This window comes from Melospiza georgiana, chromosome 9 (assembly GCF_028018845.1).
Source record: "Melospiza georgiana isolate bMelGeo1 chromosome 9, bMelGeo1.pri, whole genome shotgun sequence".
Classification (NCBI taxonomy): domain Eukaryota; kingdom Metazoa; phylum Chordata; class Aves; order Passeriformes; family Passerellidae; genus Melospiza; species Melospiza georgiana.
Window position 1 is genome coordinate 12579910 of NC_080438.1, and position 25656 is coordinate 12605565.

The window sequence follows — 25656 nt, forward strand, 5'->3', positions numbered from 1 at the left end:
ACATAGCATGAAAATGAATGTCTGGCTACAGATAGTAAATGTAATCAATTATATTAGAAGCAGAGCTTTAATCAGAGAAACCCCAAGAGGGAATCGCCACCCACCAAAACCAATCTTCTCTCCACTGCCAGTACCAGTTTGGGATCTGATTTCCAGTTTGCTTAGGACTTGAATTAATACCTGCAAGGTCAGTGGGGATCTTTCCACTCTAGGATGTGAGACTCAGCACTAAGCCAAGCCATTAGATAACTTCTTTCTTCCAATGTTAACGTAGAAGGATTATCAGTTTTCAAAGGTCTGCAACATTTGTTTCATATTAAACACATACTTTAAGTCACAACCTGTTTCAATGATCAAAAATGCAACTATTCTTTTGTGCATAGTAAAAAACTCCCATATCTTCTTTCTCTGAGACTGTATTCTATGTGTGCATACCAGGATTTTTTGGTTTATTTTGTCTGTTTTTGTGAGATATCTAACTTGCTTTCACTAGTTCTGCCCCTGATTTCATGTACAGTACAAATGAATACCTGGTCTTGGCCTGTTTATGATTAAAGTGTACTCTTAAAATCTATGTCTTAATTTCCTAATAACAAGGAGATGTAGTTATATAGATTCTCTACTTCTTCAGGGCCAGGTGCACAAAGGACTTGATTAAAACATCACTGAAGTTTATGACAAGATTAGACAGGGTATTTTTCATTGACTACAGTGATCTTTGGATTGAACTCTGAGACTGTTTTTTTCTGTACAACATAGAAATAAAGGTAAAAAGAGGTGGCTTTCAGCCCTTATTCCCTACAATGGATGCACTGCTGATTGCCCTACTTATGTTCTTACTCTGCTCATACTTAGCTCTCAAATACTAATATAAAACAAAGGGTTACATTTTGCATTTAAGTCCATGGGAGTTTTCTCTGGTAAGAGAAATATTTGGTCTGCCCAGTGTTTATACAATGATAAATCAAGGTAGATAAATATCTAGATACAAATGATGAATTCACACCTCCTGATGAATAGAGGATTATTTGTTATTTCTCCCTGTAATTCACATATGGAAATAGAAAGTAACTTTTTAATTTAAAGGGGCTTTTGTACACTTAAGCAATATATGTTGGTTTTTTTTCATCAAGGGTGGACCTGGAGCAGCAGGTGCTAAAGGTGAAAGTGGTGAACCAGGACCCCAGGTACAATAATGTTCCATTATGTTTGAGCATGTTTTATATTTAAGAAAATTTATTCATATCAATTAGAAGAAATCAATCCTGCATTATCTTCCTGCATGCAATTGAAGAAAAATATCCTTCATGATACTATCTTCTAATTTCAATAGCGTGATCAATATTAAAATTGTAGTTAAAATCAATAGCTTTATTGTTCACTCTGAAATATGAAAGTAACAATCTTTGTATGACAAAGATTATTATCACATGTAGAGTGTCATCAGTTGAAAAGCTGTTTTAATATTGTCACTTCAGGCTCTTTTCTCAGTTCAATAATGATATGTTAGTCTGCAACTGGATGACCTTGGTCTCTGAACTTATCAGATCTCAAAAGGTGAGGGAGGTTGAATTTGGTTGGTAATTAAAGAGGATATTTTCACTGTAGATGTGACATAGCAAGAATAAATCTTTACAAATCAATGCATGTTTTGTTTCTCAGTCTACTATTGTATAAAATTCTCCACAGTGATGTCAAAGAGTACTGAAGCACATGGCATTCTTTCAGTTTAAACCTAAAATCAGTAAGGAGATTGTGAAAGAAATTATAAAATAAGTATCCCAAACAATGATTTTGCCAGATCTCAAGTAGTATCATGGATTTGATGCATTACTAAGTGCCTGTCTTCAAACTGGACATGGACACTTGGAGCAGAAACATAAAATAAATTAAAAAAACAAATAAAAAGCATTCTGAACAGTTGTACAGTCTTTCAGTTTGCTTAGTAATATTTTTAATGTTTTTTTTTTTTCCTACACAATATTTGTGAATGGCTTGTTCTCACCATTGCTTTTTTTCACCTGAAAATGCATTTGGATGAGGGAGAGAAAATTTCCACAGTTACACCCATACAGTCGTCAGTGAAAGTTATGTATGTTTGGAAAGTGAAATGTTTTTTCAGTCTGGGATAATTTGGTCCCTCTCTAGTTAAACCCATGTTGTTTAAAGCTAAGGCAGCACATGAGCTCTTTACTAGCACAACTCATGTTTGTGTAAATATCTGAAATAAGTACTCTGCTCTATAGTTTTCACTAAATAACTATAATGTAATTATAATAAAATAATTTTGGCATGAGAGGAAGATGGTTTTTCAAACTACAGGACTGAGATCTTTAAAGCCATGAAAAGACTGTAAGAAACTTACATGGTAACTTATGTCATGTATAGTGCCATCTCACGGAAATTGGTGTTAAAATTCATAATGCTAAGGCCAGTTTGGATGCCCATGTAGTTTTAGAACTAATGGGAATCTGGGAACCAGAATCCATCTCCTAGGGAAAAAATGCAGCTTTGTGTAGAAAAAACCTTACCTTGTTCTTGAGGTGAGGTTTTTTACTAGTGTTTTGCTGACATTAACGGAATGCTAAATATTACCCTCTTTAAACCCAGGGTCCTCGTGGTGTCCAAGGTGCCCCCGGTCCAAGTGGAAAAGCTGGCAAAAGGGTAGGTAGCATATAGATCAGTTCTGGGTAAATAGTTTTTGTTTAAATGTATTTAAATATTAATTTATTCCATTGCATTTTCAAATGTTTGCCCCTTTGGGTTTTTCAGGGACGTCCTGGAGCTGATGGTGCCAGAGGAATGCCAGGAGAACCTGGTGCAAAGGTAAATAATAATGAGACCTCTGGCTTTACTTCAGTCTTGGAATGGGCTAGACAGATTTTATGTAGGTACCACAGTTTCATCCAGGACAACCCAAAACTCTCCTCTCAAGTGAAAATACTGAGGTTTAAGATAGCTGGGTCAGATGCAAGAGCTGAGAATGAATTATCCATTTAAAATATGGTAATTAATGATAATTCCTAGTAGTCTGACTTTGAGTTCTCTTGGGGCATGATTTCTCTCTCTCTGAGTTAGTTTCTAGTTAGACAGTATCAGTAATAGTAAAGTCAGTTTTGCAATTTCAAAGTGCAGCTAGAATCAAGTGTATCCTTTCAATGTGAAAATTCTTTTTATAAATGGCATAACTACAGCACAGTGAAAAAACTGTGGCATCTTCTCTTGCTACAATTTGTAGGGGCAAATTTTGAGTGAGTTTGATCTATATGCTCAGCCCCATGTGTTTCATTCAGTAGCAAACGTGTACCTACAACCCAAGGGTAGAAACTAACTTTTAGGGGGAAGCCACTATTTATTCAGACAATTTGACAATCATTTACTAAAGCTGTGATTTCTTTCCAAGGGTGACAGAGGATTTGATGGTCTTCCTGGCCTCCCTGGTGACAAAGGTAACCGGGTAAGAAGGAAAATATGTACATTTATACATCATCAAACTAATTGAGTCCCAGAAATAATTCATTATTCATTAAGAACAGCATTAAGGACTGAGGGAAAAGTTAAAGCAGAATGTCCGCTTTTCGCGCTACAAATAATAGCTGTACTATCAGGCAATGTATTCCTCATGAAACTTTTGAGTAATACCAATCAATAGTTTAAATTGATTTATGCTACTATATATATAGTAGTATAAATATAGTAGTGTATATATATATTATATATATATACTATATACTATATAAATATAGTAGTATATATATATATATTTATACTACTATATATATAGTTTAAATATATAAATATTTAATTAAATATTTAATATATATATAAATATATATGTAGTTTAAATATGTTTTCAGAATTTAGATCACATCTTCAGCTAGGTTTTGCTCTAATTTTTCATAGTTCAGGAATTTGCCTGTTGGACTTCAAGTCATTGCTCTAAAGAGTAATAGGCAAAGGAAATTAGCATGAAGTTTCTGTACCAGGAGGATGTCAAATTTTAAGTTGCTTAGAAGCTTGATCAAAAAAATGGTTATGAATATTTCAATTACAAACTGAATTTTTAGTGGGGCTTATTCCAACAACTGCAGATTAAGAAAGGTCACAGTCAAGTCAGATAAATTTGGAAGATTTTTAGTAATATTTGAAACAACTGAAGTACTTGTTGCTTTTGGAACAAGTCTATGGAACAAATCTGTGGAATGAGACTTCATCTTTCCCTACAAAGTGCAGATTTAATCACAGCCAGGGATTTCTGCTTCAGATTATACTTCTAATGTAGGTGCTAGCACCCTGCTGAGTGTCGCTCCTTTACTGTTGTCCTGGTAAGCGCAGCACACCATGAAAGAGTGAATGGGAATGTCAGCAAACCATTTCCAAATGTGCTAAAGCTCAGTGACCAAGGAATTATTACCTCACCCTCACCCTTCAGAGGGTAAGCACAGTTGTACATCCTAGAAAAGCTCAGCAGTGTTGGCTACCAGACCCTAATGTAGTTGTTTTTAATAGCATCTAAGGATACCCTTTTGAATTCTGTTTGCAATGGATAAAAAGAACGTCTGCTGTCATGAAGATTTTTTTACTCCTCTTTCATCATCCCTGTTTAGGTAAGGAGTGTAAAGCAGTCAGTGCATCCCATAATGGAAGCCCAGCATGCTCAGCAGGCCAACAGCAGAGGGGGCTCAGCATTAAGCGCCTGCCACCTGCACTTGGAGGGATGAACAGAAATTTGACCTGTGACTCTGTGTCTTTGGCTAGCAATAATAAACACAAGTTAAATACTTCTGTTGAAGTTATATTTCAGCTGTAAAAGAATCAACATTGAAAAACCTAAATTTAGAGTAAAGTTTCAGGACCGATTTTAGAATTAGTTATTTTGGACATATGAGTTGCAAACTGAATGTCTCTGTCAAGGACAAGTTTTCAGACAAGAGTTACTGAATGAATGAGATTCTTGGACTTCTATTGTAGAGCAGATCACATCACATGAAATCATATTTCTTTTAACCTCATTGTCTGTGACTTTGAACTTTTCTTATTTAGATTTACTAGATGGACAACTCTTCTTCAGTATAAAAGCAAGACACTTTATACTTTTAAAATAGCCCAAAGAAAAAGAAATTCAGGCTCTAAGACAACACTTGAAGGAAAGAAAAAGAGCTAAAAAACTGAACACTGATGATGATAGGAAGTTTTGTTCTTACTGAATGACAATACCAGGACACTGAATGCACACTCCTAATCTATATCTAAGTACCACATGACTGTGAGAAAGGTAGCCCTTAAGGCTATTTGAACTATTTCTGTATTTGAAAGCCTAAGTCAGTCTTCACCTGGATATTAATTGGAAGCCAGAAAAGACCATGCCTCTCATGTCATCTTTCAGAAGTGTCATCTAACATATAGAAAAACACATTCTCTACCTGCAGATAGCATAGAGTAGTTGCAGAACCCAGCAAAATACATGAATTGGTGTATGAATTAATCTTGAAGGTGTTAGAGAGCTGTTCATAAAATTTCACTTTCTCTTGCATGCTGAGGGAGGACAGAAAGGCAATAGAATAAAGTCCTAATATCCCTAGTACTGGGGGATGTGCTCTGGATATATGAGGGTTACCTAAAATTCCCTAGGAAAGTTTGGAAGTGTAAAGAACAGAGCCACTGAACAGTGACTCCATATATCCCTACCAGAATCCCCAGCAGTGGTCAGGCTCCTTGGAGACACTGATAAAATTAAGGCAAACAGCATGAATACTTGGGTGTTGTCCAATGCCAGAAGGAAGTCACAGTCTCAAAGCCTGCTGCCCAGAAGGAGGTCACTCAGTGGTGTTTGAGCTCTGCAGCACACTAGTTCTCTTCAGGAACTGGGAAAGAAAAATAAATCCTAAAAGTATGGTCCAGAATCCACTGAGGTTCTGCATATATAGACTTGAAAAGCCCCAGCCTCTGAGGGAAAGTGTGGAAGTCTGGCTGCCTTCCAAAGCCTCAGACAAGCCAGTCCCAAGGCTCTCAGTAGCTGGTGCCAGGGTGTGTGGTTCTGAAAGGTGGTTAGTAAATCTCTGGATATTCCTGGGCTCTGCAGCTGGTTTCTTAACTTCTGCCCCACGTACACATCTTATTTTACTGCACTAATACATTGTGTAGGGGAGAGGGAAGGTAGTGATGAGACAAAGGAAAACGTGAGAAACACTACCTTTTGTAGATGTAGCTTGTGTATGTTCTGGGGCCAAAAATCACAGAATCAGAGAATCACAGAATATTCTAAATTGGAAGAGACCCACAAGCATCACCAAGTCCAACTCTTGTTACAGAGCAAAATGGTACACACACAAATTATTCATTGTTTCAAAAATGCTCATCTATTCTTATACTAAGGTAATGAAAGATTTCACTGAGTACTAAAATGTACAGATTTGTATCACTGTGTCAAGACATGTTTTGACACATCATACTTCAGCTAACATATTTGTTTGCATTTCCCTTCCCATGCATTATTGTTTCCAGCAGCAGATAGTTTGCAGCAGTTATTTTAATGACTTTCCTTATCCTGCAGGGAGACCGTGGCCCACAGGGACCTCCTGGCTTACCTGGTGAAGATGGGTCAAGAGTAAGTTGCTGTTCACACAGGAAAATCTAGAGTGAATCCTCATGTAATGGGAATAAGGTCGTGATAAATGGGCTTTTTTTTCCTAAGACTTGTTTCCTTTTGCTCAAAAACAGGGAGAAGATGGGGAAGTTGGACCAAGAGGTCTCCCAGGTGAAGCTGTAAGCAATTCTTTCTTATTCTTCTGCTTCTGTTACAAACAAAAGTCACATTCAGATATTTTTTCAATCTATTGAACTATTCTGAATTGCAGGTATAAAAATTCTTTCACATGTTTGCATTTAGAGAATACTGTTTCTGGCTGAAAAGCAAACAAATGGAATGTTTGGTTTAGGGTTGAAACACTGCTTACAGGATTAGAATTAAGTCAAGGATATATCCAGCTAAGTATATACAACTTCCAGAATCACAAATGCTATTTCTTATCCAATTGTGTAAAAATCAGTAACTGCTGTCCTTGATACATCAGAATACAGCCAAGTCCTTGCTGCTTATGAAGTGTTGCCTAAATTTCTACTTACTAGAAAGGAAGGCCTGGATTCTCCTCTTATTTCACACTACTGTGCTTCATTGTGTATTTTACACTTGTTTCACATACAGAATTTCCACCCCTGTCGGTTGGAATTCTGCAGGGGCTGTCACTGCAGAAGAGAGTTCTGCATTGCAGGCAAGAAATCAAGCCTCAGAAGGGGAATTTTTCCCTAAATGTCTGATCTATTGCTGCCTACTCACAAAGTACAAACACCTTGCTACAGTCAGTGTCAGTGATTTGTCACTATGTCATACACGAGGAGACTGGAGATTCAGTTCTGCCTACTTTAGCAGCAGAACATGAATGATGGCACAATCATGAAAACTAGTACTCATTGTCATAGTATAGAATGAAAAGATTATGTTATAGACCAAAATCTTGTTCACCTTATTGATGAGAATAGCCATTGGTCTTTTGTGAATTTTTTTAGGAATAAGAGCAAAAAATCTAATTTTTGTTTCCAGAATATCATGTATTTATTGTAATAAAATTACTAGCCATTTTTAATTACTTTTCCTTACTACAGATAAAAACCATCATTTTGTAATTAGAATAGTAGAATAGAGTATGACACACCATCACGTTTTCAAAAGAAAGGAATACAAATATGTATGTTACTGTTCAGGTCAGACCTTCAGGCCAAGACACAGCTAAAATTTTAGCGGAAGCTGCTGTGCCAATGTTCTACACCAGGAAATATAAATATCGATCTCCCACCTTTCTCTGAATTGACCATACAAAGGCTAAATCAAAGGTTGCCCTTCCACTGACATCCTGTTCAGAAATACAGTGTCCTTGAGGAAAATCTGTTCTCAGTAAATTTTTCCCATTCTTCTTTTCTTTCTTCCTAAAACACCCATGTTGCCTTCCCTTCATCCTTGCTACTCCTTATTCCAGTCCTCAGCCAGTCCTGCTTACAGTCATTTCTGTTCAGAAAAAATCATGCAAGTGTCAATAAGGGTTTCTTCTCTTGCAGGGTCCACGGGGATTACTGGGCCCCAGAGGAACACCTGGGCCCCCTGGACAACCTGTACGTATGAGCTGTCGAGTATTTCCAGTTTCCAGAAGGAAAAAAGGAAGTCCACTGAAAATTGCTCTTGTTATATTGTTTGTTGTAGGGCATTGCAGGTATTGATGGACCTTCAGGCCCAAAGGGAAACATGGTGAGTAAGTAAACTGGGAATTAGAAAGATTCTAAGAATTCTTTCCACATTCTCTCATCCCAGCAACTATGCCATCCCTTCTATTTAATTAAACTTTTATGTCAACTATTTGGATTCATTATAATTTTATATGGAAAAGGCAAGGCTTCTGTTACTTAGTTTTCAGCCAAAAGCACTGACCATGCTTTCTCTCAGACTCCTTTAGCACCATGGACTCCAGTGCTCAGGTCCTATGTGTGGGCTGTTATTCTCTGTTAAAGAAAAGGTCATGATATTCATTAGCATGAAAAAAATTTCATACTGGAGAGAAAGTTGCTGGTGGACTTTAAAGAGGAAGGAACAAAGATGAGTTTGTACTCCTTTTAGTCCTGACAATGAAGATCTGTAGTGCAGAAATGCAAACCTAATGCCCTTCTATTTTTTTGCATGGTAGGGTCCTCAAGGGGAACCAGGACCTCCTGGTCAGCAAGGAATTCCAGGCCCACAAGTAAGTGTAAAAGAACTCACAAGAAATACGATGTTATGTGCAGCAAATGTTTAATAAGTGGAAATTACCAAAAGGTTAGCTTTTCATGTGCAAAACCGATAAAGCTTCAAGGATTTTATAAATAATGCTGCAAATGTGCTGAGGGCACTGCAAGCAGAGTTTTCAAGTAAGTTTTCAGAGGGATTTTTCATTCAGGAGAAAAATGACTCATTCAGTGTTCCTGGAATGCAGCAGGAATGGCCACACCTGGAGGAGGGTTCTGAATAGGATCTTGTTACAGACCTACTGCCAGAAGAGTGGCTTGTGCAAAAGACTAGCACAAAACTCCTGACCTAACATGTAAGGGGGGGAAAAAAGCCACTTATATTTGCCCGTGTGTTGAAACAGATTAATGAGGGACCTCTAGTAGGGTGAATGTATGTACATTGTTCTCCCTGGTTTCTCACACTGGTTTCTTTCTAACAGGGGCTTCCTGGTCCTCAAGGTCCTATCGGGCCTCCTGGTGAAAAAGTAAGTTACAGCATTATTTTCTTACTTCAGTCAGTTCTGTGCCACAACCTTGTTTATCAGCTTTGCTGTCTTTTATGGAATAGTAATCTAAATTTAAATATTAGATCTTCCTGAAATCATCAATACATTAATAACCAATTAATACCCAATGGCTTTCCTCTCATATATTCTTTTTCACAAGCATAACTTCCTCCCTTTATTTTGGATTAATTTTGTGTTATTACCTTCCCATCTACACTATTAAACAATTTGTACTTGGATGTTACTTAATTTCCCAGCAAGCTGCAAAAAGTATTTTTCTTAATCTCTTTTTTATAACAAAGTTTTACCTATTCAAGTCTAATTCTGTTCTTTTTTCAAGGATTATATTATGACATAACTGCAGTGTAATTGGCATACTGTAGTGCCTTTGGTGGCTTTTTCCTCATCTGTTTGCACATGTTCTTGTGGCTTGAAAACTGTCTTCTATTCATTTGAAACATGTCACTACTGAATGTTATGCTAATTTTATTATTGTCCCCTTTTTGCTGAATTCCTGCTCAATTCATTCTTTGATTTTTCTTCTTTTCACTCTTTACTCTATTCTTTTGGTGAAATTAACACTTTTTACCTGTCAGTGTGTTTAAGTACTGTTCTAGCAAAATGGAAAGTCCCATGATATCTGCATTTCCTAGGCTTTCACAAAGACATTCCAGGCTTTTCGGCTATGAGCATTGGAGTTCTGTACCCTGCACTCTTTGCCTCTTGAACTTGTTGATAACTTTAATTGATGAATCCTTTTATTCCTGAAATTCTAAATAGTACTTAATTTTGTACACTGGAGAACTCTTCCCCACCTGTGTCATGTGTGTGCATGTTCATAGGGTAATTCCTGAAGCCTGCTCTCAGGCAAGCATCACATTGAAAATTATGGATCATTTTTGTAGGCTAAAAATTGTAAGAACTGGCCTTATTTACATATGGTATGGAAGTGTCATTCTGGCTTTAGTTTTATTTCTGTCATATCCCTGATATCCATATCAAGGGACTTAGGTATGACTGCATTTTATGTCCTTAGCTCTTAGGGTCACATGTGTTGGGCCTGTTTGCTACTGTTTTTAAAATGTGTGTCTGTTACTGCGTTTAGGGACCGCAAGGCAAGCCTGGCCTTCCTGGTCTTCCTGGTACTGATGGGCCTCCTGTAAGTAAAGAAATATTTAATCCTTTCAATGATTAACTACTTTTACTAAGTGACAAATACTGCTTTTACTAAGTGACTTCTGGATACCTGTGTTACAGAAACAAAATGGAGGGGAAAAGCAATGGTAGTCCTAGTTGGCAACAGCATTATAAAATCCATCTAAAATCCCTGTATCATTTGAGCTGTTAAAACTAAAATAATTGCATTTTTGAAGCAGCTGCTGAAAACATCTGTGGGCTTTTAAAATGTGGGCCCAGATGTTGAAATGCCTCTGCAACATCATCATGGATGTGTAAATAATCTACTAACACACAAAGGGCCAAATACTGTTCCACTGTATCCTACCATGTCAGTCTGGCAGAGCAAATCACCTGTAAAAATGTTCTCCACTTGTTCTCTGAGGAAACATGGAACAGACTGCATCTTTCTCAGCTTCCTGGCTTAAGGTGCATATTATGTGCTTAAGGTGCTTCTTGCATTGTCTAGACTGGGACATACCTGAGCCAAGCTTTGTGATTGACAAAAAATTCAGCTTCACTGTAAGGCTGCAATCACTCACATGAACAGAGTGAAACCACTTGAGCAGCATATCTTAGGTATTCAGCTTAAATGGAATCATTTGCCATAATGGCCTGCCCATACACTTGTTTTCTTGCAGCAAAACCATACTTTTTTATACCACTAAGAACCTTTAGACAATGTTATTTCTGAGACCTTGACTATCCTCCCCGTGCAATTGTCCCTTACAATTTTTCTTTTAGGTGAAATCTGCATTTCCTAAACCTGACTTTTTGCAAGGTTTAACAAGGTCACTGCAAATATATTGCAAATACAGAACTGTTCCCAAGGCTCTCACAGTCTAGCCTTTTACCTGCCAAAGTACCAATTTAGTGGAGAATGTTAAGCGTGCAATGATTGTCCAGCTGAGTGTCTGTATCTTGAATAATTGTCTAAACATTTGAATGTTGCCCCTTATCCTTTCCTGTATACTGGAACCAATGTTAATTTCCAAACACAAGCATTATTTGTCATCTGCATCTTGTTAAACCTTCAAAGCAGAGGGGAAATGCTGTAAGAGATAATCAGGTGTCAGCACAGGTGTGTGCCTGACACAGACCACTGCTGTGGTGGGTTGATCCCAGTCAGCAGCCAAATACCCACCTACTCACAGGCCCACTCCTCCCACAGCAGGGGAGGGCACAGAATCACAAGGGGAAAAGCAAGAAAGCTCCTGGACTGAGGTAACAGCAGCTTAATAAGTGGAACAAAGCTGTGCACACAAGCAAAGTGAATTAAGGGATTGATTCAGTGCTGCCAATCTGCAGGCAGATGGCCAGCGACTTGCTGGGAAGTTGGTTAGGAATGTCCTCCTTCCTCCTTTTTTCCCTGAGCTTTTATTACTGAGTATGACATCATATGGTATGGAATATTTCCCTGGTCAATTTGGAGCAGTGTCCCAGCTGTGTCTCCTCACAGCTCCATGCCCTCCTGCAGAGGAGTCATAATTATCTGCTAATCTTCAGTTTCATTAAATTGCTTTTAAATTTTGCAATTTAAGTACAAATTTTGTAAGAAAGGGAAACAGTGGATTGGCTAATGTTTTGAGTGCTGTAGTATTAATGTCAGTGATATAAAGCAAAGTCTAAAATGTAAATTTATTTTATTTACAAAGCAAGTCACTATTTAGAACAAAAACATAGAATGTTGAAACTAAATCAGCCTTCTATTGAATCTTTTGATAAATTCTATAGTTTAAAAATATTTTTAGGAATGTCTTCATGCTGCAAAATAAATCACCTATTTTTCAAAATCAAAGGGGAGAGTCTCTCACATTAAAAGCCTCTAACTGCTGAAATATTAATTAAACAGAAGAACTGCTCAGCATATTCCTGAAAATATGGACATGAATGTAACTATTGTCCAGTGTTTCTTTTGTTATGTAAATTATATTGGTGTTGAAAGTAAAACCTTGCCTCAAAATTTTGTGTGTCTATTTTAATATAAAAGAAATGTGATTAATGACCTGAAATTCAAAAGTTTAAATAATTGTGTTTTTATAATAAAACGTCACTCCTTAAAAAATATTGCTTTTCAAATCAGATACATTTCTCTCAAAACAGGGCCACCCTGGCAAAGAGGGTCAGTCTGGAGATAAAGGTGCATTGGTGAGTTTGAAAACTTTTCCATTTATTTACATAGATTACAAGAAAACTTTTGTTTTCATCTTTTTCATAGTATTTCATCTTTATGACACATTTGTCACATTTGTTGCTTACAAGAACTATTTAAGAAGACAATAGACAACTCATGACGCATTCAAAGCATCTTTTCACTGATAAACATACATTAAAAAAATAGAGATTGTAAATAATATAAAGATTATTCTTTTAAAGTAAACCTCATCTTGGAGTTTATGGAGTGGCAATGAAAAGTTGCACACATTTCATACAAACAATTTGCAGATATTTTGAGTTTTCAATTCTGTTGTATGGAGTACTCACAAAAATTCTTCAAAACTTGCTTTGTTTGAAGGTATAAAACTACATGCAGAGACCATGCATTTTTTAGGTCATCTTCAACTCAATGTCAGTGTAAATTATTTTTTTCAATCTTATGAAGCCCTGAAAGGCCGTAGAGCTCCAAAAAGTGTTCTGCTTACTCAGTATTGACCCTTATTTTTCCAGAATAGCATCCTTTATAGGACTTCAATTCAGTTTCAGTTTTTAGGGGCAATACTAAAAGGTGGTATCCTGGATGACAGGATGAGTGAATTAAAAGGACATTTCAGAAAGTACAGCACCACTGACATCAGCGTATTATATTTGTCCAAAGTGTTGTTATCTGTAAAAGACATGTAAATTTTATCCTGGTTTCTTAAAAAGATAAAACTTACACACAGCATTTATGTTTTGCAAGTCAAGGCCTGTTGCCATCTTCCAGTTCTTATGTCTTTTGAATTTACTGATCCATTTCAGCCAAATTTGATAGAAAGTTCAGTTTCTCAGAGGTGTTAACAGTCCAAAGGTTTTGTGAAAAGGCACATCGGAGAGAGGAAGAAGACCCCATCAATGTCCCCATTAGTAACAGATTTTATTATCTGTCCGTCTCAGACATGGGAGAATCAGCAGAGCAGCTCAGAGGTTCATGTTTCCAGGCTTCCTGGTTTCCACCCTTCGCAGAACTCAGTTTCTCTAGGCCCTGCCATCAGATTGCATAGATCCAAGCTGAACATCATTAAAATGCTCAGCAAAATGTGACTAAAAGAATCCAGGCACCAGTCAGTATTGGTGGCACCAGTCAGTATTGATAGCACCATGAGCCTTTTAGCTTCCAGGCTTGGAATGTCATTTTTGTTCATTTTTTTTAAGACCATGATTTTTTGTTATTCCCATTATTTTGGTCTCTATTTGTGACTTGTGACATCATCATAATTAGCCTATAAATTTTCTTCAATAGAACACCGCTGGTTTCTAAATGGCATATTTATTTTTCTATTTGTTTGTTCCTTTTTACAATTTCTATTGTTTCAGATAATTTATATTATGGATAGATGCTTCCCAAATATACAAGTTAAATCCAAGTTCACAATTAGTTCACAATTCTATTAATAGTTTATGGTGACATTGAATGGTGCTTTTTAATGCCTTAACTTTTCTTAGTGGCAGGCAGCCCAGTGTTATTTTGCTGTCTCATACATTATACTGAAAGAATAAGGATTAGATTCTGAAGAGAACTGCTTGCTAACCAAAAACTGTACAAACAAATGTTCTTTGCTTTAATGTATTTTAGGGGCCTCCAGGTCCTCAGGGTCCAATTGGATATCCAGGTCCTCGTGGTGTAAAGGTAAGATTTAATTATTGGATTCCTCCTCTCACACCTTTTGAATATATGCATGTGGGTAATTATTTATATTCTTCCTTTAGGGTGCTGATGGTGTACGTGGGCTCAAGGGATCCAAAGGTGAAAAGGTAAATCTGACTGCAGTTAATTCTTTTCCCTTTTTACACTGCAGCCTCTTCTGTCTCCTTCACTGCAGTGTGTTTTATCTCGCAGCAGTGAGTTTATTTTTGCCTTTCCCTAAAGGCATACCAAGCCCAGTGCCTAAATCAGTGACCTTCATGGTTATTTACACTGGTACAAAGTGAATATAAAACTTTCATTTATTAGAATGGTTTTCAATCCTCTTTGCGCCAGTGTAGGTAACTTCTCTCTAAAGTGGCCTTGAGTAGAGAATTAGATATCCCCTCCCTTATTAGTAGATACTGTAGTGGATATTGAGAGGCTTGTGCATCAGAGAGATTTGTGGTGACAATACTTTTTTTATCTGTTTTGATAGAGCCATAAAATAGATCTGTACTTTTTATGTACATTGGTCAATGGATTTCTAGGATCAAGGTATTTTGTCCCAGATCTTTGTCTTTGCTGAAGTGATGGACAGCCCCAGTCTGATCCATGTATATGAATGTGAAGAAAGCTCTTATTTCCCCTGATGCCATTAATTCTGTGTGTAGAGCTCTTCCTAGAGCAAACACCAACCACTGTGGTCTGGGCTGACTCCTGATGGTCTGTGGTGGCTGAAACCACAGCCAGTGTTGGTTTACAGTCACACTTCCTTCAGCACTCAAAATAAGAGACACACAACAGACTCCATCAGTCATACTCCTCCTGAACACACAGGCAAATCCACTCCTGTGGCTCTGCTGGCTAGTATATATATCTATATATAGATAGATACATGATCTACAGATATTTATAGATATTTCTAAAGCAGAAGACTCCGTCTTGCCAAAAAGCCTGGATTCAGAACTTGACTCAGATGCCAAGAGCTGCTGTACATTTTCAAGCCTTCCTAAACCACAGTTTGTCTAGGCTGCATGCTCATTTTAGAGTTGCTCATTAAATCTAAGCTGAAAAAGTATGTGTTTAACATCCATGGAGACTGGACAGTTCAAAACCCCAGATTTGTCTTGTGCTTTATTGGATGATTAATATCCTGCTTGGACAAAATACAGGACTTATATATAAATACAGTTCATAGATGTGAGTATATATATCTGTGTATATCAATGAATACTGATTAGCACAATGTCTCCAATGCTTCTGTGTTCCTAAAACTGATCTCACAGTTGCAGTAAGACAGTGAATTCTACTAAATACCTCCAAAGGTCACACAAAGCTATTTCATCCTTTGTTCTCTTAGTGTTTTAGATGTGTGTTCACAGGCCTTTTTGTACTGAAATTGTTCAGCTGCATTGCATGGGGGAGAGCAGTGCAAGAGAACCAAATAAATAACCTTATCATTCAGGGAAGCTCCTATAGATCTGGAATGATTGTCCAGGGATATCAGAGGAGGCCTATCTCTGTACTGACCAGTAAATGAGACTAGAACTCTTTAGGTATTTTATCTTTTGTTACCAGCAAAAAATTCTGTTATTCAGCTCTCTCCTCCTACACAGAATAAAGTCAGTTCTTGTAGATCTCAATAGCAGGAACCTCACTGTGAAAGCTGAAGAAGAATTTCAGCTCATTTGGCAGCCATTTGGTCAGTAGCTGGCACATGGTCAGTCCTTGCTAAGGGTTCTCATGTAATTATTACTGGCCAGAACCAAGCAACTTTTACAACTGAAGCTTTTTGGATGTATTCTTCACACTGCCTTTTTCATTTCTTTCTAATTATTAAGAAAAGCCACCTTTAAATTTAAATTTAGGAAATATAAGATGATCACATAAAACTTTGTTTCATCATATAGAAAGCATGGCACAATTGCTTTTAGACTGGTTTTTGGTATATTTTTTTTCAATAAATTATAGTGTCACCTCTTTTGGGTTTTTTTTGCATTAACACATTTTATTGAAAAACAGTATTTACTTGTTAGATTTGTTTTGGGTTTATTTTTTTGTTTGTTTGGTTGGTTTTTGTTGGTTGGTTGGGGTTTTTTGTGGGTTTTTTGGGATTTTTTGGAAGGGTTTGTTTTGTTTTAGTTTGTTTGGGTTTTGTTTTTTGTTTTTTTTTTTTTTACTTTTGATGCCTCCTTGCCTATTTTGAGTTGTTTACCACTACCTGATCCACTTCTATCACCCTTTCTAGGGTTATTGTTGCATACTCTACAACTACTTCTAAATTCAAAAGGGCTTTAGCCCTGAAATCCATCTCACTTGGTGATCAGGGCGAAGATAAAATTTAGTGGGCCTGGGAATGCAAAAAGCATAATCCTCATGTTCAAAAAGAACATGAGGATTAAATACAAAGATTTCTTGCTTCTTTATATTTTATTTTTTTTCTTCAATAATGTCACATGTGCACATTGTCACTCTCTCCTGGTTTTATTGACAATCCAAATATTCCTCAGATTTGAAATCAGCAGCATTACTTTAGCATATAGAAAACTAATAGCATCATAGCAGAATATTTTACTATGTTATTATTCATCACAAAGACCTTTGCTGCCATGTTACAACTAAGCATCAGGTGAAAATGGAGTCTTTGTTGCCTGGACTTTGGAACTCTAGTTCTGTGATGAGTCACACAGAATCTCTAGGTGGGAAGAGACCTTCAAGATCATTGAGTCCAACCCATGCCCCAATACCTCAACTAAACCAGGGCACTGAGTGGCACATCCAATCTTTTCTGTAAACACATCCAAGGATGGTGACTCCACCACCTCCCCAGGCAGATAATTCCATTACTTTATTACCCCTTTGTAAAAAGCTTTTTCCAACCTATATTTCCCTTGGCACAGCTTGAGACTGTGTCCTCTGGTTCTGTCAGTGCTGCCTGGAGAAAGAGGCCAACCCCACCTGACCACAACCACCTTTCAGGGAGCTGTAGAGAGTGATAAGTTCCCCTCTGAGTCTCCTTTTCTCCAGGCTGAGCACCCCCAGCTCCCTCAGCAGGGCACACTGCTGGCTCATGTTCAGCCAGCTGTTGAACAGCACCCCCAGCACCCCAATCTTTCAGCCCTTTCTGCATGGACACTCTCCGGCCTCACCATCCCCAGCCTAGAGCATTGCAGGGGATTATTGGGCCACTATGCAGGGCTTGGCACTTGGACTTACTAAACTTCAGAAAGAGAGAACCAAAGGCTGATCAGTTTATGGTGGAGCAAGACATAAACAACTCTACTGAACACATCTGGAAATTTCTGCTTGTACCTGAACACACACATGTGTAAATGCAATTTGTCTGAGTGTTGTGCTTGTACTTCAGCATGGAGACCAATTTACAGGTGTTTCTGCCTTTTTCAGGGTGAAGATGGTTTTCCAGGATTTAAAGGTGACATGGGTCTTAAAGGTGACCGGGTAAGCATTTATTCATAACCCATATATTCTTAAAAGTTTAAATTTTATTGTTTTGAAAGGATCACGGAAGTGAACAAATATACTTAAACCAAACATAAAATAAAGGCTAGTATTTTAAAATATTCCTATTCTCTGTGCATGCACAAATTCAATCCAGAGATATGGTTCTTGTGAATCAAAAATGGAACAATCATAAAGAGGAAGAGAATGTCAGTCTTGAATATCCTTTTCACTGAGCTTCTTCCTATGGAATTGCCTTTCCCAGATTCCAAAATCTTGAGTATTTTCCTGAGGAAAAGTTGTCTATCTAGGATAAAGATATTTCCATTCCAGCCTGCCATTTTGCTATTTATTTAGCCCAATGGGCAATTACTTCCTTTCTTAGGAAGTGTTGTGGAGGTTGTAAAAAAGCTTTACATAAGAGGCTCCTGGCCTGTATCTGTAGTGTATATACATAAATAACTGTGAAGATGGAAGCCACATAAGTACTTAGATAATGACAATATTCTTCCTATGGACTGCGAAGGTGCCTTCTCAAAAATTTAGGAAAGGAAAAATAAGAATACAGCTTCCAAATGCAGCTGTCTTCAAGCAAGACAACTAGACTCTAACACTCTGAATGTGACATTCACTGCCTAATTTTTATATATTTGCATTTATATAATGAACATAAGTAGGGATATTTCCCTAGTAGGAAACTGGACAGGGCTTACAGCAACCTGATCTATTTGGAGATTCCCTGTGCACTGCAGGAAGCCTGGATGACATTTAAAGGTTCCTTCCAACCCAAAATATTGTACGATTCTATTCCCTGTTTAGATTTACTGAAAAATTATTTTTAAGTAATTGTAGGTATTCTTTCCAATATATTCATGAATATTGTTCCATATTTATAAGATGATGTATTTTAGGGAGAAATTGGTCAGCCAGGCCCACGAGGAGAAGATGGCCCAGAAGGTCCAAAAGGTCGAGCGGGTCCATCTGGGGACCCAGGTGCTGCTGGTCCAGCTGGGGAAAAGGTCAGTAGCCACAAATCAACATGTACATGCCATTGCCTCATAACATAGCTGGAATCCATAACCTCCATCACTGAAAAACAAGCCTTCAGATCTGGAAAATCTTTTTGTGACACTACTGCAGACCACCGGAGTTCCCATTTGATCAAGGATTGAGAATCCTTATCTTGTAAGTATGCAAAAAGGCATTGGAGTAATCCACCTGTACATAAGGCAGCTCCATTCTTATCCCAAATTACATACAGTGCATGCCAACTGTGGAAAACACAATGCAAATAAAATAGCTGGGCACAAAGGAGGATAAAGGTGCTGCTGAAGAGTGAATTCATATTGAGTCATAGTACAACAGACAGTGACTTGGAAATTTTTTTAAATGGAAAACATTGCCTGAATAGAAATCCAAAATAGGATTAGCAAAAGGGAAAGGGGAGGACTGATGAAAGGGTGGTGAAAAAAGAGAAATCAAGTGCAAGGCACAAATCTCTGTAGAATCCTGGCTTCAACAATGACCATTTGAGTTTGGTATAAAGGATGGAAAGGAAGCTGAGAATGTGTGTGTGGGTACTGTCAGAAAGGAAAGGTGATTTCAGCAATGGTAATATAAATAACTGGAGAAGTATGATAATACAAGATAATATAAAATAACATAAAATTATGGTTCAAAAATGTGTATGCTACATATATATAAGTGTAAACATGTATCACTTAAGTGAGAAGATGCTGATGAAAATATTTCCCTTTAGATTTTTTTTTGTTAACTATAGCTTCAATTCTAGTTTTCTCTTGAAAAAGATAGGACAGAGGGTGCATAAACTAAATCTAAACAAAACAATCCTTTTTTAAAATAGTTGGTAGATTTTAAATTCAAATTTGAGTTATTTTTAGTTCTTATTCAAATTGCTTGCTATGAATACAGCATATCCATTTATTCTTCACTGTGACATATTTGGGACTCTCACAGTATACAAGTCAGCCCTAAAGATCAGAAGATATTTGAAAAAATGTTGGAGTTAATAACACTATTGACAGGCCTTTGAATTTTAGACCCATTTGGAAATATTTACAGCTTTTCTTGCCCACTGGAAGGCATACATCTTCTCTGGATATTCTATGGATACTTGGCCAGAATGGAATGGGTCAGAGAGGAATTCTTTGGTGCTAGTCCTGTGATATTTATTTTAGTGTAAAAACTGGAGTAGTTGTGAACTTTTAGGTTTTCACTACATTTGGAAAGTCTGTAAGAGCAGATGTCTTGTTCCTCTGTCATCATATGATATATTTAATGCAAAAGTACTTTTATTGTAAGGAAAGTAATGAAATTACCACAGTAGTTCTTCTTCTCTGTGTTCTGATTCCATTATAAGAAAACTCTATTTCCAAAGTTGGTATAAAGCTGGATTTTCTTGGTTAATGAAATCTCAAGTAGGGTGCCAAAAAAATTTGAACATATCAGAAATGAGCTCATAATAAAAGAAAAAATCTGTATTCACAGTCACAACCTAGGCAACTGGGCTTGCTGACCCAAAAAAATCAGGGACAAAACTTTCACTGAATCTGGCAAGAGTTTGATGTGCTGTCGTGTTGCAAAACATTTAGATCATTGCAATGCATGTGGCTTGTTTCAGGGTGGCAAATAACTGACAGCATATTAAGTAGTTTCTTAAATGTAAATATGGTTCTCAATAATGTCTCACCAGACACATGGGCTTACATGAATGTGATAATACTCAACATATTTATTTATGTACTGTATTTTTTACCAATGGACATTTTTGGGAAAATGTCCTTCCCCATGCAAGTCTCTCCTTCCTATTTATCTATGGTTACTGCAAAGTTACAGTTGTCTTTTCCATTGAGATCTTCTCCAGAATTTGATATTCTAGAACGTAGAGAAATTCTTCCCCAGCATTCCCATCTTTCAAAGTCTGAAACTGCTTTCCCCTGCCTTTGAAAGTGGCAAACCACCACTCATCCTCTAGAGGTCTAAAGAGACCAACTCAATGGAGTAGGGCACTGTATTTCATTTCTGGGAATGGTTGATGTCAGTGCTGATCAGTCTTTTCTGAACACAAGTTGGTAATGGTTGTTGACAAATCCATTGTCAGCAAATAATCAGTGGAGTATAATTTAACAAAGTTTCAGTTTAGAACTATTCAAGAAAAGAATTGATTCTTCGAATGCCTATTCATGAAAGTCAGCCATCACATTGTATAAATTAAAAATAATTTCTTCTCACTTAAACCTATTAACACCCCGATTTTTTAGAGAATAATTATTGTTTAATGATCTCAACTACATAAAACTGCACAGCGCTTCATGGAAGAAAAAACCTTTGAGGTATTGGTTTCTCTGTATTCATTAACTGGAGTAGGATTTTCGGTTAAGTTTGGGGCACTAAGCCCACTGGTGATTAATTATAAAAATGAGAAATTGATTTCATTTAATACTGTATTCCATGGAGTATCATCACTCTATGTTGGAGAAAAAATATTTTGTATAGAAACTTGCTGAACCTCAAAGGAGGTAAAGTAAAATTTAACACTGCCTTCTCATTGCAGGGCAAGCTTGGTGTACCCGGACTGCCAGGATATCCAGGAAGACAAGGTCCAAAGGTGAGCTGGAAATGAGCTGTATCTTGAGTGTTTTGACACTGGTCACAATGGCACTTATTTCATTTCTGTGTTTGGGGAAGCAGGGTGTGGATATCAAAGAAAGGGCCATTTTTCTCATTTTCTTTTTTGACAAAGTAAAATCTTCGACAGTGCGACCCCTAGGTCAGTCTCTTTATGGAGCACTGTCTCTTAACTCTTCTTAATATAGTACCCTTAGCATCTTGTCCTGAGCTGCATTGTGCCAGCATCAGACTGGCACCCACTAAACAATTGGAAAAGGAAGGAATTGCTGACATTCTTGAAAAAGAATAGGCACTATATTGACTAAATGGATGCTGGTAGTGATGGGAATTTTCAGTGTGCTGCAGGGAGTCCATTTGTGTGATTATTGTTTCTTCCATGGAATAAACAATATTTCTTTAAAACGTATCATTTACAATTTTCCTCTAGTTTCTTTTAACACAAACATGACAAAACACAATCCTTAGTTAACTTAAGGGTTTATATTTATCTTTCAGCTACTTTACATATTTGGATTACAATAGAAAACCACGCGGGGGCTTCTGCTTTAAAACATTTTTATGAAACAAATTTCTATCAAGTTCATCCTAATCCATCTTTAGGAAATGGGCATGTTAAATTAATTGCAGGATCTCTTTTCTGAGAATTAGAAAGAAAAAAGATGGAATAAAATCTTAGTTCCACAGACTAAATGCAGTTTATGCATTTCACTGCATAAAGGAGTCCATTAGGGAGGCATTGTAGCTCCAATCCTTCTCAAAGAATTCCCATCTAGCTAAATATCACAAGTAAAAGAATCCTTTACCACTCCTATACATCTGAACAATCAACCTGCAGTAAAGTCCTCAGGTCTATTCTTCTTTTGATTTCTTTTTATTTCCAAATTTGAAATTATGGGGGTTTTTGCATGAAATCCAACTTCCTGAGTAGCAAAGTCTTTTTCTCACTCTGCCCTTTCTAGTCACTTCAACCCTTTCTAGTCAAGTGAATGGACTGTCTGAAGAATGCTTATTCACTGAACACTGCATTAGTGAAAAATATTAAAACTATCTATGGAAGGTACTCATGAAAACTATTCACCTTGAAAGACACTGGGATTTTTAGCTTCAGTTTCTAAACTGAGATTTTAGTCTCATTGTTCTCCTTTAGAATTGTCTTTTGAAAACTCTAAGATAGAGTTTTACATTATTCACATCTAAGAAAAAAAAAGTATGTAACATTCCAAATAAAAGTTGATTGTTTCTTTTTTCAACAAGGACTTGATCAAGAACTTCCTTGCACTAAATTTTTATCACATTAAAATTGAAAATAGTTCTCAAGCTGCATACACTGTTGCTCTTCCAAATTTTTGCTTAAATTTCCAAGAAAGACTAATGACAGCTACAATAGATAATTCACTAGAGACTTCTTTGGAAACTGAGTCACAGGCCAGATCGAATTAACATGAGGGAGTGAGAAAAAAACAGCAGAAAAATAGGCTAGCTATGTAAAGCAAATAGGAAATCTTGTCCTAGTATTATCAAGAAAGTTGATATCATTCTTTTTGTTGATACTTACTTGCTTTTTGTTAAGTTTTTTTCTATGATTTTTTCTAGAGTATAGAGTTTTTTTATCTGATAATTTTCAGTACACTTTTATTTTTCTCCATTCCAGTCCCTCTTGATTTGAAACACAGTTTCAAAAACCACTGTACACATAAGATATTTAGAACCAAGTCATGACTACTTGTGCCCCATCGTTTGGTCTGGATTTTTGCCAGCCTTTTAATGTTAAAGAGCATGCTTGGGCTTCACAGACTAGAATTTTTTGTTTTATTCTTATATAAAGTTATAACTAGTGAAGAATTAAGAAGAAAGGAAATGAAAGGAAAAGGAATATAAAAGGAAAGGGAAGGAAGAAAAATATTACTTTTCTGCCACCAGTCAATGTCAGTAAGGGTTTCATTAGAATCTGTGTTAGTGAAGTTGTACTGCCTCTAAGTCTTTTATAGATAATTGGAATGGTTATGTAAAACAAGATTTATTAGAGGAAAAACAGAAGTAAGAACAAGAGAAAAAAAAAGGAAAAAAAGTTCGTTTCAAAGAGCACCAAGAAATTATATTTTAGGGTTTTTGAATATGCATTTCACTTGCACTAAGATGCTAACAGCAAGCTGCAGAGACATAGATGCATTGTGACAGCATGGACTCTGGCTAGTAAATTTTAGTGGCCAACCAAACCAAACACTCTCTACATTTTCATCCCCACTCAGTTAAAAGAATATTTTATCATGATTATTGCCTCTTTGATCCTAAGTTCCTTATGAAAAATTAAAACCTTGGCAGGTAAAATGTCTGCTGGACTTCTCTGCCCGGATCAAAGAAGAAAATAGTACTGTTCCCATTGGATTGGGCAGTTGGCAGAAGGAAAGGGGAGGAAAAAAGGAGGAGGAATAGAGCTGGGAGCAGTTTCATGTCACATCATCTCATAAATTCTGCCTATGTATGAGTTACATGGATCAGTTAAATGAAACTGTCCATTCTTTGGTTTACAGTGAGTAAAGAACTTGAACTAATTAATTTACTGCCCAGTAAAGTGAGTAGAGTATGTGGCAAATCCTTACCATTTTTTGGAATTATTTTTGAAAATAATTTTCTTACTGTGAGGCAACGAGTTTGTCTTCATTATGATACAGTTATTTATAGTGGGCTGTTATTAATTATTGCTTTCCTGCTTTAAAAAGGTGAAGATTTAATTAATATTTTATTTTCTAATAAGATGACAGATAATGTCCATTATATATCTTGATTTTTTTTTTTTAATGCTTTCTGGACTTAAGGCATTATGGTAAGTTTATCTACAGCTTTCATAAGTTTATTTACAGCTGTTGAAGTTGCAAGTTTGACATGTGCAATGTGCATGACTTTGGAGTTGTGCTTTATGTGCCTATTAAATGTTGGCTCTACCACTGTTTTGCTCTTGATGTCCTCTGACATTTGCATTGATTTCTTACATAGGGCTCAACTGGTTTCCCAGGATTTCCAGGTGCCAATGGAGAGAAGGGTGCAAGGGTATGATAATTCATTCTTACATAACACTATTAGCTTCTGAAATTCAGTGCTGGGGGAAAAGACTGAAACCTAAGGATACAAGTTACTATCTAAAGAATGATAAAAACAGGCTTTTCACATTCAAGATGGACCTCTATCTTTATGTAAAACAGGATATACTGAGGCACCGTTTGCAATTCTTTAAGGTATTAATCTAAATATACAAGAACTTGCACACTTTCTTGCTGCACGTAGTGCCATGATTATATAATTTGAAAAAGAGAATAAAAATCACCTTTGCTGAAGGGCTTGGACAGTTTTTTTGGGCAATATAGCTGAGTGAGTTGGCAAGAACTATTTTCCTGTATCCCATGAATTATCCTGCTACCATGCAATTTACCCTCAAGGAAATTCAACTTGTATTTCATAAATATTCTGACTTGCCACAAGGAAGTTTTTTTTAGGCTTAGCTTCAAAAAGGCAAAATATACCAGGCAAGATGAAGAATGTGTACTGTTACATATATTTTAAAAAATGTAAAATGACATCTTCTGCTGCTTTGTTTGTTTGAAGCAGGTGAGGGGAAATGTGTTATGCATGTTCCTCAAACTATAACAATTAAAAATAGATTAGAAAACAGGGTCACTGTGCTGTGATCTCTAAAATTCAATTGAATATATCAGGGTATGTTAGAAAGATGAAGAAATTAAGAGATGAGTCAGAATTCATAGCTGATAGCCACATCAAGTCAAACAGGTAATTTTTTACTATTATTATTATAGCAGAAATTCATTATTTTAAGATTAAATATATGAAATCCAATAGCATTTTCATTACTTATGTACAGTTTAAATTGTTCTTGTATCATTTTAACTAAGACAAAGATGCATTGTTATCTACAGGCACAAGCAACAAAGCAATGCTGAGTTCATGTTGTAAAAAAATGAGGCAACTGCTAATAAAGGCAGCAGATTGACAAAAAATGCAAAATGATAGAATCAAACAGAAGGCTTAAAATGATGAAAGTCTTACTATATTGATCTGTTTTCAGGCATTCATAAAGCTTTAAGCTCAGCTAGGGTATTAACCATGTAATTAATACCATCAAGCTGCTGGTACACTGAAATATTAGGCTGATCATCAATGAGCCCATAACTGCAGGTTTTGTAATGAGAATCAGATATTATTGTTAGTCTTGCCTAA

At 36.6% G+C, this 25656-nt stretch overlaps 1 protein-coding gene across 3 annotated transcripts in view; it reads left to right on the top strand.

The window, feature by feature from the left end:
* Positions 1-25656, top strand: part of COL11A1 (collagen type XI alpha 1 chain) — a 125050-nt gene that overhangs the window by 52826 nt on the left and 46568 nt on the right. For all 3 annotated transcript variants that reach the window (XM_058029854.1, XM_058029856.1, XM_058029855.1), the window contains 18 exons: positions 1134-1187; positions 2611-2664; positions 2773-2826; positions 3404-3457; positions 6554-6607; positions 6721-6765; positions 8113-8166; positions 8255-8299; positions 8733-8786; positions 9252-9296; positions 10423-10476; positions 12597-12641; positions 14266-14319; positions 14400-14444; positions 17722-17775; positions 18687-18794; positions 21350-21403; positions 24421-24474. In XM_058029854.1, coding sequence (XP_057885837.1) covers positions 1134-1187; positions 2611-2664; positions 2773-2826; positions 3404-3457; positions 6554-6607; positions 6721-6765; positions 8113-8166; positions 8255-8299; positions 8733-8786; positions 9252-9296; positions 10423-10476; positions 12597-12641; positions 14266-14319; positions 14400-14444; positions 17722-17775; positions 18687-18794; positions 21350-21403; positions 24421-24474 — 981 coding nt within the window. The remainder of the gene's footprint in view (positions 1-1133; positions 1188-2610; positions 2665-2772; positions 2827-3403; positions 3458-6553; positions 6608-6720; positions 6766-8112; positions 8167-8254; positions 8300-8732; positions 8787-9251; positions 9297-10422; positions 10477-12596; positions 12642-14265; positions 14320-14399; positions 14445-17721; positions 17776-18686; positions 18795-21349; positions 21404-24420; positions 24475-25656) is intronic.